Here is a 14958-nt window from a genome sequence, read left to right on the forward strand (position 1 = left end):
ATAATGCAGTCGTGAACAAGAGGCTTCTTTGAAGAATAAGAGAAAGTTCTCGCAAATTAAAAATGGATAGGTTAAAATATGGAATGTAAAATTGATGGAATCTCAAAGAAAGCAGAACAAAGAGCAAAAGGGATTAAAAAATAGAAAAGGTAAGAGAATTGGAGGATCAGCCCATGAGGAATGCTATCCAAGTAAAAGGAGTTCTAGAAGGTCAGAAAACCAAGGAGCAGAAATCATAATGGATTGTCCTAGAAAATTTCCCAGAACTGAAGTATAGTTTCCAGAAAGGTCTCTTTAAGGGCACAGCATAATGGATGAAAAGAGACCACCACCAAGGCAGGTCACCTTGAAGTCTCAGGCTGCTGGGGACAAACCAAGGCTCCTGTGAGCATCCAGACAGCATGAAGCAGGATGCAAACAGAGGATTAGAGATGACTTCACCCTTCTCTGTAGCTACCCTAGAAGCAGGCAGACAGTGGAGCAAGGAACACTTCAATACGCTGAAGGAAAATCATTTCCTACCTGGAATTTGATGCCCAGCTAATGTAGCAATCAAGAATTAGAGTATAAGTTCATTTTCCCATGTGTAAATTCTCAGAAAATCTACCACCCAGGCACTCTCTCTCAGGAAGGATGTGCTCCTGTATGCAACGAGTGAAGCCATCAGAGGAAGGCAGGAAGCAGGAGATCTGACCCAGGAGAGAAGCGAGGGGGACCACAGGTGACAAGTGACAGGCAGTCCAGGTGACAGCTGGGCCCCAGGTGTGGAGGACAGCACAAGTTCAGACTGAAGAAGGTCAGAGGCCCCGGACTTGCTCAAGAAGAGAGAACTAGCCAGGCATGGTGGCTCATGCCTGTAATCTCAGCACTTTGGGAAGCTGAGGTGGGCGGATTACTTAAAGTCAGGAGTTCGAGACCAGCCTGGCCTACACGGTGAAACCCCATCTCTCTAAAAACACAAAAAAATTAGCTGGGCATGGTGGTGCACGTCTGTAATCCCAGCTACTCGGGAAGCAGCGGCTGAGGCAGGAGAATCGCTTGAATCCAAAAGGCAGAGGTTGCAGTGAGCCGAGATCATACCACTTTAGAGAGACAGTGACCACACCTGGGCGACAGAGCTAGACTCCATCTCAAACAAAAAAAAAAAGAAGAGATAAATGAGACACTTTACCTGATACACCCAAACAACTTAAGGAGGTATCTAGAATAGTAAGAGAGTTTCAGATGAATTAATAAGCGCATACCCTATGACCAACAGCAACAGCAGACAATATTTAATTCCAAAGAAAACAAAAAGCAGATCAGGTAAGGAAAAGTGACCATCATTTACTACACAGCTAAGCTCTGAAGAGCACTGACCTACTAGTGACACTGTAAACCCCAGTTACTGATCTTATCAAAATTATGATGAAAACATATGGGGAAGTTGAGAGGAGGCAGATTTGAGGTTAAAGGAGGTAAAGAGGGGTCCTACATCCTCACCTTCTACAGTAAGAAACCAGAGCCTAGAACCAAAAACTCAAGATGAAGCAATACATGCATGTTATTTAGAGACATGGAAGAAAATACTAAAATCATCAGCTTAAAAAACAATGCAAGCCATATCCTCCAGGGAAAGAGGCTGGGGTCTCACTGTTTTCCATACAAACCTTAAAGAAAAGGCAAGGGAATGGGGAAACAGGCATTGATGAAGACATGTGACCTCACTGAATGTTCTAGCAACCAGGAGAAGTTGGGGTTATCATCCCTTTCCACCAAAAAGACATGGTCGGGCTCACAGCTACCCACAGCCAGTCAATACTAAAAACAGGCTCAAATCCAGCTCTGCCAAACCCAGCATCCACACTCTCCCTTTGATTCCACATTCATGCATTCAACAATATAAACTGAGCACTCTCTAAGCCTGGGTCACAGGGGTGGCCAGGGCAGACTCCAGCACCTGACCCAGTAGGACTTCTGGTCTACCTGGGCAAACCCACAGTAAACAAGCCATCATTAACAACAAATCCAAGTGTAGCAGTGCCTACCCTACACAGCCTCAACCTAGGACTGCAGCACTTATCTGATTCCTGCTGTTCCTCTTCCTTTCCTCACCCACTCCACAACCCCTCACTGACCTCATGGCATTGCGATGTCTCTGTCCCCTATGGATCAGCAATCACGTGCCACTTCATGGCCCTTGCCCAAGGTACTCCTGGGAACTCAATACAGGCCATTGCCCGGGGCAACCTCCTGCTTTCGGCACCCAAGGCCCTTGGCTTTGAATCGGGAGGTAACACGTTTGGTTTGTTTTAGATCAGAGTTAAACTCACAGGCCAGGCCAGCTCTCTCTTGGAGAAAGCCAGCTCTCCGAGAGAGCTCCACGCTTGTGTACATGAAAGGAGAGGAAGCAGCCTTTGTAGACCGGCCTCCAGAAAGGCCTGGTGAGTCTAGGGGGCTGCAGCAAATTCCTGGAGATATCACAGTGTGCTGTGAAACCTCACATCTGCTGCTCACTCGCTGAGAACAGGGCAAAGCCACGGAGCCCCTCTGACCTCGGAGTCTGCATCTGTGAAGTAGGGGCTCCAGAGGTTTACGTCAGCCTTAAATGACATAATGGGGATGGCTCCGCTTTATCATCTGCCATCACCATAACACAACACAGGGACAAGAGGGTGGTTCCCATGGCTGCCTCTGCTCACTTCTGCCATCATTCAAGGTTATGAGAATTTCATCTCCTCAATTTCTTCAGATCCCCACTCTTTTGAGATCCACCCCGGGGAATCACCAGGCAGAAATCTTCAGTCAAGAAGTCAGCCTTTACTTTGTTAGCTCAAGAAAAACCTGGTGTGTAAATGACTCTAAACAGAACCAGCTGGGCCACTGAACAGACTGTGATAAGGCTCAGCAGCAAAGCTGGCTGACATCTTGCCCAACATCCTTTAGCTGGGATCCAGTTTTCTTTCTGGGTTCCAAGTAAGTCAACTGTCCTCTCTAGCACCACCTGGTCCTTGATCTAGTGCTGGTCAAGTCTCTCCCCACGTCCCCACGTTCAAATCTCATCTTACTACCCAGCCCCTGACTGACTTCATCTTAACAGGCTTACCTCTGATTCCTGGTTCTACCACTTATTAGCTCAATGGCTTGGAACCTGTGACAATCTCACTCAGCCTTAGTTCTCAGGGCTGATAATAATGCCCACCATCAGGGTTCTTCCAAAGACATGGCACAGGGTCCTGCACTGTGGTCACCTCTCCTCAGCCTACCAACCCCCTCCCCACACACACTCCCCATGATCGCATCAGTGCCCTATAACCAATAAAGGCAGTCCCTGACTTAACTGATTTTTATATAGCATGTACTGTATATTATACATATTGTAACAGCAACAATACCGCAGATTGTCTTCTGTAACTCAGGTTGCAACTCCCCCAGTGTAGCCTGACAAGGAAGAAGCCGTGCGCACCCATGGGGGACCTTTTTCAGCCGCACGGCCATATATTTGGAATACTACTGGAATGTCTGATTGCATTTCATCCTTGTTTTATAAAAATAAGTAGAAACAGAAGAAAAAAAATGGGAAGTGTGGTTATCCATGATCATTACTGGTTTCATAAACCTACCACGAGACAACAATGGAACGGGGGCCATGAAGATTGTGGGGCTAATCCCGTGTTCAGCCAAGGAGGGAGAGGGAGGCTAGGGAGGTTGGAAACACAGACGACATCATTCAACAGCACTGAAACAGTGAGGCAGGATTAGGACTTTTCTTTCATTCTTTGGCAACTGAAGTCCCTTGTAAGTTGCATGTCTAGCCTGGGACTTTCGATATGTGATGTAATAAAACCAAAAGTTAGAAACTGTCTATAAACCCATATTTTAATGATGCTGTCTTGTTTTCTAAATAAACTGTGATATTTCACATCAAGTAGAAGATTGTTTACCCAACACAACCAGGACTCAGCTTGCTCTAGGGTAACGGCATTTCCAGGGTTCATGGATCTCCACTCCAAAAGAACACAAGGATTAGAACAGAGATGTTACTGCTGCCAGAACATGTTCAGTCCCAAAATCCACACAACAGCGTATGCAACTAGAGGACACTACGATGCCACCCTCTTTGTCCCAGGGCCACAGGGCATAGATGAGATCACCATGACACAACACCACCACCTTCTCTGGCCTCCTAGGTAAAGAGTCTGTTGGCTCAAGCCGGCCTCTCCCTTCCTCTTAAAGCCCACTCCTGCCCTTTGTCAGGAAGCCTCCCCGAGTTCTCCAGCCAGGTGGTGGCAGCCCTGTGACCACAGCCCTGGTCTGTGCACTCTCAGCTAAAGCTTGTTGCTCCCATCCTGGTCTCCACCAAACTCACAGAGAAACCTACAGGGCAGTCCAGCTGTGCAAATATCTCCCCCATGTGTCTCTTCTATGGAAGCGGAGAAGGCTTGACAGCCATTTGTTATTTATTTGCGTATGAGATTCCTGTGGCTGCTGTGACAGATTACCGCACGCTTAGTGGCTGAAAACAACACAAATAAATTCTCTTCTAGTTCTGAAGGTCAGAAGTCTGAATGGGTTTTACCAGCTAAAACCAAGGTTACGGGCAAGGCTGTGTTCCTTCTGGAGATTCCAGAATCCAGGTCTTCCCTTTTCTGGCTTGCAGAGGCCTGATATGGTTTGAGTGTGTGTCCCCTCCAAATCTCAAGTTGAAATGTGATCCGCAGTGCTGGAGGTGGGCCCTGTGCTGGCTCTGCTTCCCTTCCGCCATGATTGGAAGCTTCCTGAGGCCTCCCCAGAAGCACATGCTGGCACCACACTTCCTGAACAGCCTGCAGAACCATGAGCCAATTAAACTTCTTTTCTTTATAAATTACCCAGACTCAGGTATTTTTTAGAGCAATGAAAAAAAGGCCTAACACAAGGTCCCTGCACTCCTCAGCTCCTGGCCCCATCCTGCGGCAGCACTGCTCTCAACTCTGCTTCCATGATCACATCTCCTGTCTCCCTCTCTCTCTGACCCTCCTGCTTCCTTCTCATAAGGAGGCTTGTGATTAGTTAGGTCCACTTGGATAATCCAAGATAATCTCCTTATCTCAAGATCCTTCGCTTAATCAAATCTGCCAAGTCCCTTTTACCAAGGAAGAGGACATATTCACCCGCTTGGGGGATTAGGATGTGGACATCTTGCAGGGGAGGCATTGTCCAGCCTACAACACTTCTAAAGACCTGCTCCACGTTAGGGGCTGGCAGGACAAAGATGTGTGCACCTCATTCAGGGCTCCACTGAGAGGCGGCTCAGAGGGCATCTGTGAAGCCCCTGGGAGTCCAGATCACAGGGCTGTGAGTTCTGTCCAGGAGGGCACAGACAGGGCCCAAAGAGGCTGTTCTGGGCATGGTCACAGTCGTTCTCTGCAGAAAGGTCCTTGTGGACAAAGGCAGAGCAAGGGCACGGGGCGTGGCCTGGGGGCGGACCCGGAAGACACCCGGGTGCAGCTGTGGCCCAGTTCCTTCAAGGAAGGCCAGGAGAGGTGGGGGCAGAGCACACAGCAGCACTTCTTCCCAGGGGCAAAGAGCCCTGGTGGAGAGATGGATGGGGTGCGAGAAAAGTCTTCGGGTTGCAGGGCCGGAGCAGGACGGGCACACTGGAGGCAGCGTAGACAGTGGTCGTGGCAACTAACAAGGAGAATGTGTGCAAAGGAGGCAAACGTGGGAAGGCCCAGATGAGACAGACATTCAGGGCCAGGACTGACGGGACACGGGAGGCGAGGGAAGAGGCGCATGAACGGTGCTATCTGAAGGTTCAGGTTCCTCCACCACCAGATTGGCAGGTCACCTCCGAGCCCCCTCCCCACCCGCCGCCCCAGTTCTCAGCTGGAAGGGCTCAGAACACTGCTTTTAAGTATGTCATACCATAGAGGATTAAAAATAGTTTTAAAAAGGAGAGGGATATAAATATCGCAAAGCTTCCTGGCTGCATGGAGAACCCCCCAGGAGAGGAAGGCAGGGGTGGGGCGTGCCTCCACCATCGGAGCCTGGGGTCCTTCCAGTTAGACCGGGAGGTCTGCAGTTCTGCAGGAGCTGAAAGTAGCTCTGGTCAACACCAAAATGACCCCAGGACTTCTGTAAATTCCCCAAATCCTAACAACCCCAGGGCCTCTGTAAATTCCCCAAATCCTGCTTGCTTTTTCTGTGCCCTGGGGACACTGGACCACAATCTCCAAGAAGCACTAGAACACAAGGGAACCAAATAAAAAGAGGGACAGAAATAAAAGGTGAAGGTCAACTGCATGGGCCCGTCTGGGACGCATCATCCTGCATGCCCCGACCCAACCCTGGCTTCCGTCCTGCTGAGGAGCTTGCTGGGGCTCTCCCTGACCCCATGGCCCCCCACCACACGCTCCCCTACCCTGTGGGTTCATGGGACAGATTTTCCTCTGTACCCCATCCTCTGCCACCTTCTTCATCCCAGGGATACAGAACATAGAGGCGACCACTGTGACATGACATCACCACATTCTCTGGCCTCCTGGGTAGACAATCTGTGACTCATGCGGGCCTCTTCCTTCCCCTTAAGTCCCACTCTCCTGCCCTCTGTCGGGAAGCCTCCCCGGGTTTCTATGGCCAAGTGGTGCCAGCCCCGTGACCAGAGCCCTGGTCTGTACACTCTCAGCTCAGGCCTGTTGCCGCCACCCTGTTCTCCACCAAACTCACAGAGAAAGCTACAGGGCAGTCTAGCTGTGCAAATATCCCCCTCAAGACTGGACTGGGCCTCCCTCCCCACCCTACACTCCCGCAGGACCCACGGTGAGCACCCACAGTTCCTACACGCTGATCTCAACCTCACCATAACCCTATCGTCTCTGTACTGAGAACTCCCAGCATGTCCCATTCACCCACCCCTCCATCCCCAGCTCCCAGAATTTCAGGGGGACTGGACAACTGTTATTTGACCAAAGGACCAGGCTTCAAGTGGGTAAGCCCATTTCTAAAGCAGATTTAAAACGTACCCCAGGCAGTCAGGCACCCTTTGGAGAAGAAGGCTGGGCTGCCACACATACAACAAGCATTCCCTGCTGTCATCACGAGAAGCACCTTCTACTTGTCACGTGCCCTGGGTCTGGGTTCAGAAAACACCGTTCCTAACTTTCTACAGGAAGTCCTCCAGATTGCTGTATTCTGCATAGCAGCCTGATACTTGCTGACAAGGACCCATTTCCTACTCCGTAGGAAGGCTGGCCGGCCTCACCCCACGAACCTGATTCCAGCCTTCCAGGCCCCTATATTCACATATTGCTGCTGGAAAGAAGAGTGATTCCTTGTCCACAGATGTTGGGGCTTTCTTCTGGATAGAATCAGACGTGGGATAACAATGACCAGGCAAGTGTGGGAGGCACGTGGCAGGGGTTCCAAGATAACACCTTAGTTCTGGGATGTGGGGGCATCTTGACGGCTTTCATCCTGGGCTGCTGTTCCAAGGCAGAGCAGCTGACTTTAGCAAAAACATCACTGGCAGACATACACACACAGAGAGATACACACTAAAAATACACATACACGGCCAGGTGCAGTGGCTCGCACCTGTAATCCCAGTACTTTGGGAGGCCAAGGCAGGTGGATCACCTGAGGTCAGGAGTTCGAGACCAGCCTGGCCAACATGGTGAAAGCCTGTCTCTACTAAAAATATAAAAATTAGCCGGGCATGGTGGCGCATGCCTGTAATCCCAGCTACTCGAGAGGCTGAAGCAGGAGAATTGCTTGAACCCAGGAGGCAGAGGTTGCAGTGAGTCAAGATCACACCATTGCACTCCAGCCTTGGTGACAAGAATGAAACTCTGTCTCAAAAAAATAAAATAAAAATTAAAAACACATATACACACACCACTTTTCTTTTGCTGAGAGCATTTTACTAACACTTTTCTCCATTTCTGTCTTCCTCTTTTTCTACACTGGGCTGGATGATACATATTTTTGGTTTTGTGGGTACTTCTTTGCCTCAACTACTCAGCTGTGCCCTTGTCCTGCAAAAGCAGCTATAGGCAATATGCAAATAAATGGGTGTGGCTATGTGCCAATAAAACTTTATACACAAAAAGAGGCAGCAGGCCAGATTTGGCCTGTGGGCCGTAGTTTGCAAATCCCTACTCTGATAGAAAGAAAGTAGGAAAAGAAGACCTGGTAAGGAAGAAAAAGTCCATTTTTTGATGCTGCACTTATGATTTCTGATGCTGCCTCTAATTCCTTCTGTGACTAACGCAATCTACCACTGTTTAAACAAACAAACAAAAAGGCATGGGGAAAGAAAAAAATGTATAAAAAGGTTTCTATGGGAACAGGGAGTTCACTTTTAATGGTTCAATCACAAAAAAGACAATTACTTTATTTTTCTCTCTTCTTCTCAGACATAGGGCAGATGTGCTCTATGGCTTGTCGGGCAGAGGGACTTTGTCCAGAGCCTCAGCTATTTCAGTGAAAAATTAAATGCCAGAGTGTTCCACAGGTCAGGGAGGGCAGTTTATGAAATCTGGGCCTCTTGGGCAAAGGGTTGCTTCCCTAGAGCTGCAGATCTGGTGAGACATCCCGCCTCTCTCATGAGGCTATAGGGCCAGCAGGCAGCTCTGGGCTGCTCTGATGCAAAGTCGTGGCTGCTGACACGTGATTCTGTGGCGAAACTTCTTCCTAGGTCTGCTGCCAAGTGGACTGAGGGCTTCCCTCTCCCTGCTGCAAAGCCATTTGTGAGATGGGCTTCTGTTTTACCTGGCCCCTGAACACTCTCGTTCCTTGGTACAAACATGCCTGGGTGGAGTCCAGAGCCCCTTGTTTGCCCTGATGGCGGGCCGGCCACTATTCCTCCCTAGGTACCTTCAACTTGACAGCCAAGGACAAGCCAAGAATGTACATCATTTACCACGTGTACTTGTATAGCAAAGCTTATGAAATGCAACATTTTCTACCCAGGACACTTGGTGGAAGTGAATCTCCAGCACTCCACAGTGAAAAGAATCTAGGATGCAGCCAGCAGTGCTTAGTAGAGCCCAGAGTCACACACCAGCCATCCACTCATGCATGCCGGGCTGGAAGGCAGACGGCTTTAGGTGGGCACCTGCCCAGGTCCACCACTCCTTGACCACCTTCCCAGGGGTGGATTTGAGCCCCAGATAATCCAACCCTCTCATTTTGCAAATGAGGAAACTAAGGAACCACAAGGGAGAGAGATTTTTCAGAATCTCACAGCGAGTTTGCAACAAAGCCAGGACCCTGGCTCAGGCCTTCAGCCTTGGGGTCTTGGCTGTGGCTTCCGCAGCTGCACAATGCTCCACCTGGAAAGGCCCCTCGAGAAAAATCCACACCATGAGATAGGGATGGAGCTGGCACTAGAACACGGCCTTTTGCCTGTTGTAATCAGGAGTGAACTCAAAGCCCGTGGCCTGACCCCAGCCACAGTCAGAAAGAAACTTTCTACATGATGATTCATCCCTTAGAACCAGGCACACAGCCCCAGGGGTAGTGCCCTGGCAGGCAGTTCCTTGACATGAAACCTGTGCATTTGGTTTTCTTTGGGTTTTTGTATAGAAACCTTCAGTGCACTTGCTGTGCCCTCTAAGAGCTCACGGAGGTGGGAACAGGAACGGTCCCTCCTTGGCTCCATCCCTTCTCTGGCTGCTGGATAACGGTGACCATGGCAGCATCCCATCCCACTGCTGTGTGCTCCACTGCTGTGTGAAAGGAAGGTCTAGAGATAGGGAGGTAAAGATGGAGCGATAAGGAACTGGAGGGGTGGGCTGTGGGGGCAGGAAGTGTTGGGGAGTTATGGGAGAGAAGGTTGGTGTGGCATCCTGAGCCAGGCCACAGGTGACCTCGCACAACAGGTCAAGGGGCTTGGACTTCATCCTGTAAGCCAGTGCAACCCAGCCTTTTTCTCGTGGTCACATGGGACCATGATACCATTTGTCCTGGGATGGACCAAAGAGCTGCCCAGGCCCCCACTCTGCTGCCCTTAGCTCATGGGTTGGGAAGCTCTGCTGTAGGTCACAAAACCTACTGGTGGCTTTAGCAACAACACGCTCGAGTGGCTGGGTGGTGGGTGGAAAGCTGTAAAGAAGTCAGTCACTGCGGAGTCCAAGTTCGCATGAGGGACACCTGCACCTGGGCCTGAGCCAGTGGAACAAAAGTAGAAAGTGGGCCACATGGGCCGGGGCTGATCCTTCGGAAAACGCAGGCCCTGCCCTGCCTCTGAGCCTGCCTTGAGGGGATTCCAATCATTTCTCTCCCTTCTGCACTGTGCAACCCAGAACCTACGCAGTCAAGTTTCTGCTTGGCCTTCAAAGTCCAGGTCCAGAATTACAGCATCAAACGCCAAAAGCACCAGAATGACAGGGGATGGCCCAAAGCAGAACTGACCTCTGCACCGCTAGAATCAGAAAATTCAAGCTCCAGTCTGGCTGGGTGCCCATGACAGTTTCACGGTCCTGAAAGGCAGAGACTAGAACCAGCTTTCATTCTCCAATGTCTGCAAGATGCTACGTGCTCGACACACATGTGCTAAACTGCTCAGAGAAGGGTTGTGGGTTTTTTGGGTGGTGGAGGCTTCCCACATGAATGGAGCCTTCTTTAAATTCTGGCCTGACACCCCTTTTTGTCCAACAGTACAGTGACCCCCAGAACTGGTGGAACACTGAGCTGGACCCTGAGGCTCAGGCAAAGAGGGAGAGGGGGCAGCCAGACTAGCCTGTCTTTCGAAGGACACCGGAGCCCCCAGCCAGGTACGGAACTAAGGCGCAGACCTATTAACACACCACCTCTAACATCAGTTCTAGAAAATATGTCCCTGCCTTCCCACATGGCTCCAAGGAAGCAGGGACCACCTGGCAGAAGCTGCCAGCATCCTGCAATTCCATCTTCTCTTCTCCAAAAAGGTCAACAGCTTGGACCACCCCCGTTTCCTTGCAAGGGACCCTGTGAGGGTGGCACACGCAGTCTGCCCAGAGGGACATGCCCATGCTCTGCCAGAGGGCTCCTCCTTGACAAACGTCTTTTTGAGCTATGCATGTGAACATATCCATGAACACTGCATCTGCTCAAGTATCAGACACAGGAAGGTGAGTGGCAGGCCTCTTGGGAGGGGCCATCACTCTGCCCAGCTCACCCGGACCTCCAAAGACAGGTCGAGAAATCTTCATTCCAATGTTTTTTGGGGGATGACCTATGACATCACAATCACATTGCATGGATTTCAGAATCCTACAGTTCAGCGTGAGAGATAAAAGCCTTGGATGAGCAAGTGAGCAGAGGCCAAGATACTTCTAAGTCAACTTAAACATATGGATATATGGAAAGATACAAAGATATAGCTCTATTATTAAACTATTCTCCCCTGAAATGCAATATCCCAGAGGTTGTAAGCTCAGGGCTACCCCTCATTAATGACCCCAGGATCACCCCATCCCAGGGCCCCAAGAGAGTCAAAGCTTTCTGAAAAGAATCAGGAATGCCTGACCCTGACAGCAGCTGCTGCCTGCAGATGGAGGCCGGGAATCCTTCTCAATCCCTATGATTAGAGATCTGTAAGATCCCACTGTAGCCCTCCTTCCATCGCCACGACAACTGCGGCTATCTGTGCTGTAAGCAGGCACACAGCTTCAATGGCAGCCCCTCTGCCTGGACTCCTCCTGCCTCCCATAACTTGACTACCCTCTGCACTGAGTTCAGAAGAACAAGGCCCCTGCTGGTGGCCCCCAAAGTCGATCATCCAGGCACATCCCGGGCCATCTGACATCTGACAGCCAGTTATGGCAGATGCTCTAACTAAGCTCGGCGTGGAGCACCTTCTGGACTCGGCCCTTTGGCTGAGACTTCCTGAGTACCACAGGAGCAAGGAGAGAAAATGCCTATTAAGCATTCAGTCAAGAGACTGACCAAAGGAAAAATCAAGAGAAGGGAAAAATCAAGAGAAGACAGATGCCTGCCCCCATCTCCACTCCCAGCCTCTTCTCAGCAATGCTAAGCAAAGCACAACGCCCGACACGGTAACTCTACAGTGCTAATGCCCCCAAAAGACACGGACAGCTTCATTCATTCATAATAGCCCCAAACTGCACACAACCCAAAGGTCCCTCAACAGGTGAATGAATCATCAAACAGCGGGGCATCCATACCATGGAATAGTACTCAGCAAGAAAGGAAGTCCAGATACAGGCGAGAGCACAGAGGAATCACACCAGCACAATGCTGGAAAAAAAAAAAAAAAGGCCAGAGTACATACTGTATGATCCAATTGTATATCAGGTTCTAGCGGCAAAACTAACTTTCAGTAATGGATCAAGTTTGCTCCCTTGGTGGTCAGGGGGCAGTGTTATTGGCTGAGAAAGAAGATGAATCGACCATCTAGGGTACTGGAAATCTACATCTTGATCTGGGTGGTTGTTACATAGATGTACTCATACATAAAGTTTTGTTGAACTTAATAAGTGCACATTTAAACATATACATACATTTAAAAATTTATTTTTTTAATGGCAAAGCCTGTTGATGCTTAAATTGTAACTGATGTTTGCCTAAAAGTGAGGACAGTTCACTGGGAGCTGAGGGAGAGGAGCCTACTCAGTGAACTCCTACCCAACCTCCAGGACCCATCTCAAATTGTCCCTATTCTGTAAAGCCTTCTCCCACCGTTCTGGTTGTAACCTAATGTTCATATTGCGGGGCATATCTTCACAACAATCAATCTTCTCTAAACCAGGAGCTAATCCTAGAGGAATGCAGGAACTTGTTGCACGAAGCATTGGTTAGTATGTGCTTATTAAACACTCAATGGTTGCCTAAGACAGACAGGTACACACACTCACACCCTGACAGTCCAGCAGAAGACACTAATGCCCACCCCCAAACAGGATGTCAGTTCTTCTCAGGCAACAGGATCCAGGCACTTGGCTTATTATCAAAAGAGATCACTTTCAACATCCCAGCCCAAGCCTCCTCCTTTAACACAAATCACAGCCAGAAGAGATCAGAGCGGCCCAGAGCAAACTCAGTTTCCAGTGTCCACCCCAGGAGGCTCCCCAGTCCTTTTGAGGTCACCTCTGCCGGCACTGTCCTTGCCCAACCTAGGGGTGGGGCAGACCCTGGGCTCCCAGGAAACATTCAATCAGGTGTAATGTTTAAACTTGACTGCTCGGCCATCCCCCAGCGGCTGGGGCTCCCTGCCCTATAACAGTAAAGTCGCTGCCCTGGCTGGGGGAGGGCACCCACAGCCCCATCGCCTCTCTGCCCAGGCCTCCCAGCTCGCTCCTAGCCACTCCTAACCTTGAACTCTCTAGAAACCCAAGCCAGCAGGGGAAGCAGCTACAGAAACTTAGCCTGCACAGGTCAATGTGGGTGAAGAAGGGCCGGAAGTGGTGTTCTGTCTAGTTCTGCAAAGCCCACATATGAAAAAAAAGAAGCTGGAGATACAGTTCCATGAAGAACACCTGTCTGTTGGGTGGATAGGTTGTGGAGGGGAAATTATGGGTGACTTTTTTCCTTCAAATATTTTTGTGCTTTCTAAGTTTCCACATTGAATAAATTCTTTTGAAAGAGAAACACACTTCATGTGTGGCACCGCCATCCCCAGCCGCTCTCCACCACTGGAGTTTCTCTTTCACCTCTTCTCAGCTACCTCCCAGGTAGAAGCCTTGGTCCCAGTGTCCTGTGCCCAGGCAGGGTCGGAGTTGGGGGCCAGCGTGGGGGAAGGGTGGGGCTCTCGCCCTCTCCCCAGTTAGAGTCCTGATCCTGCAGGGGAGGGGCAGCTCCCTAAGCAAAGTGGCCGCTGGAGTTGGGTGCTTGCCTGACCCCACCGATCCGATCCGCACCCCTGGCCCCGCTTTCCCCAACTCACCCCCTGAAGCGCCGCCCACCATTCAATTCCCCTTGCCTCGAAGGTACTTAGGAAGCGCGCGAACTCACACACACACACACACACACACACACACACACACACACACACAGAGTCGCACTGTCTCCTCCCCTCCCTAACCTGGGCCACCGCCCCCAAGAGCCCACGTACAAACTTCTCCAAACTCGCAGCGGTGACTGGAGGGGGTGGTGACGTCCCCCTAATGAAAATGCGAGCCCTCTCCCCACAACACACACACGTGTGGCGCCCCACCCCCTGGGCAACTGTAAACCTGGCCGGGGCTGGCCGCCCTGGGGCTTGGGGGCGGGTATCCAACCCCGGCCTCCCACCTCGAGGCAAGTGACAGGAACAACGAGCGGCCGGCGAGCGGGGGCGGCGCGGGGGAGTTGCCAAGTGTCGGAGCGGCGCCCCGGGCCCCCCGAGCGCCCAGCCATCCCGGGGCGAGCCTGGGCTGCGTTACCTTGCAGGTTCTGCACTCGGATGTCGCTAATCTGCCCGATGAGCTCCTCGCGTTGGAACCAGTCCCACTCGTGTGCAGCCATGAAGCGCGGGCGGGAGAGCCCGGGCCAGCGCGGCGCGGGCGGCGGGCGCGGAGAGCCTGGCTGGCGGGCGCGCGAGCGGCACGCACCCGGCGAGGGCGCCGCGGAGCTGGAGTCGCGGCGGGCGCGGGCGGGGCGCGGGCGGGGCGCGGGCGCGGGCGGGGCGGGGCGGGGCGGGGCGGGGAGGGGCGGGCGGCGCGGTCGGGGCCGCCCCCGCCGCGGGCTGGCGCGAGCGAGCGGGGCGGCGGGTGCGGGGCAGCGGGTGCGGGGCGGCGGGCTCGCTCTCACTCCCCCCGTGCGGGGGCGGGGGCCCTGAGGAGCGAGGGGCGAGGGGCGAGGGGCGAGGGGCGAGGGGCGAGGGGCGGGGCGGGGCGGGGCAGGGGCGGGAGGCTGGATCAGGCCAGCTTGTGTTTTTTTTCTTTCCGGGGTGTTTGTAGGTTGGATTGTTTGGTTAGAAACCGGCTGTGATGAGGCGCGGGTCCTGGCCCCCAGATTGTGATGTCTCAGGGGGCGGTGGGCCGGGTGACGCAACTGGGGGTGGGCCCGTGGGTCCCA

At 51.8% G+C, this 14958-nt stretch overlaps 1 protein-coding gene across 3 annotated transcripts in view; it reads right to left on the reverse strand.

The window, feature by feature from the left end:
- Positions 1 to 14540, reverse strand: part of CLMN (calmin) — a 141321-nt gene extending 126781 nt beyond the window's left edge. For 2 of the 3 annotated variants that reach the window (XM_034938074.3, XM_055097987.2), the window contains exon 1: positions 14325 to 14540. In XM_034938074.3, the coding sequence (XP_034793965.1) occupies positions 14325 to 14406 (82 nt within the window). In that variant the 5' untranslated portion in view covers positions 14407 to 14540. The remainder of the gene's footprint in view (positions 1 to 14324) is intronic. The other variant, XM_063596108.1, reaches the window with a different exon arrangement.
- Between the last annotated feature and the right edge of the window lie 418 nt (positions 14541 to 14958).

The sequence above is a fragment of the Pan paniscus genome, chromosome 15 (genome assembly GCF_029289425.2).
Source record: "Pan paniscus chromosome 15, NHGRI_mPanPan1-v2.0_pri, whole genome shotgun sequence".
NCBI classification, from domain to species: domain Eukaryota; kingdom Metazoa; phylum Chordata; class Mammalia; order Primates; family Hominidae; genus Pan; species Pan paniscus.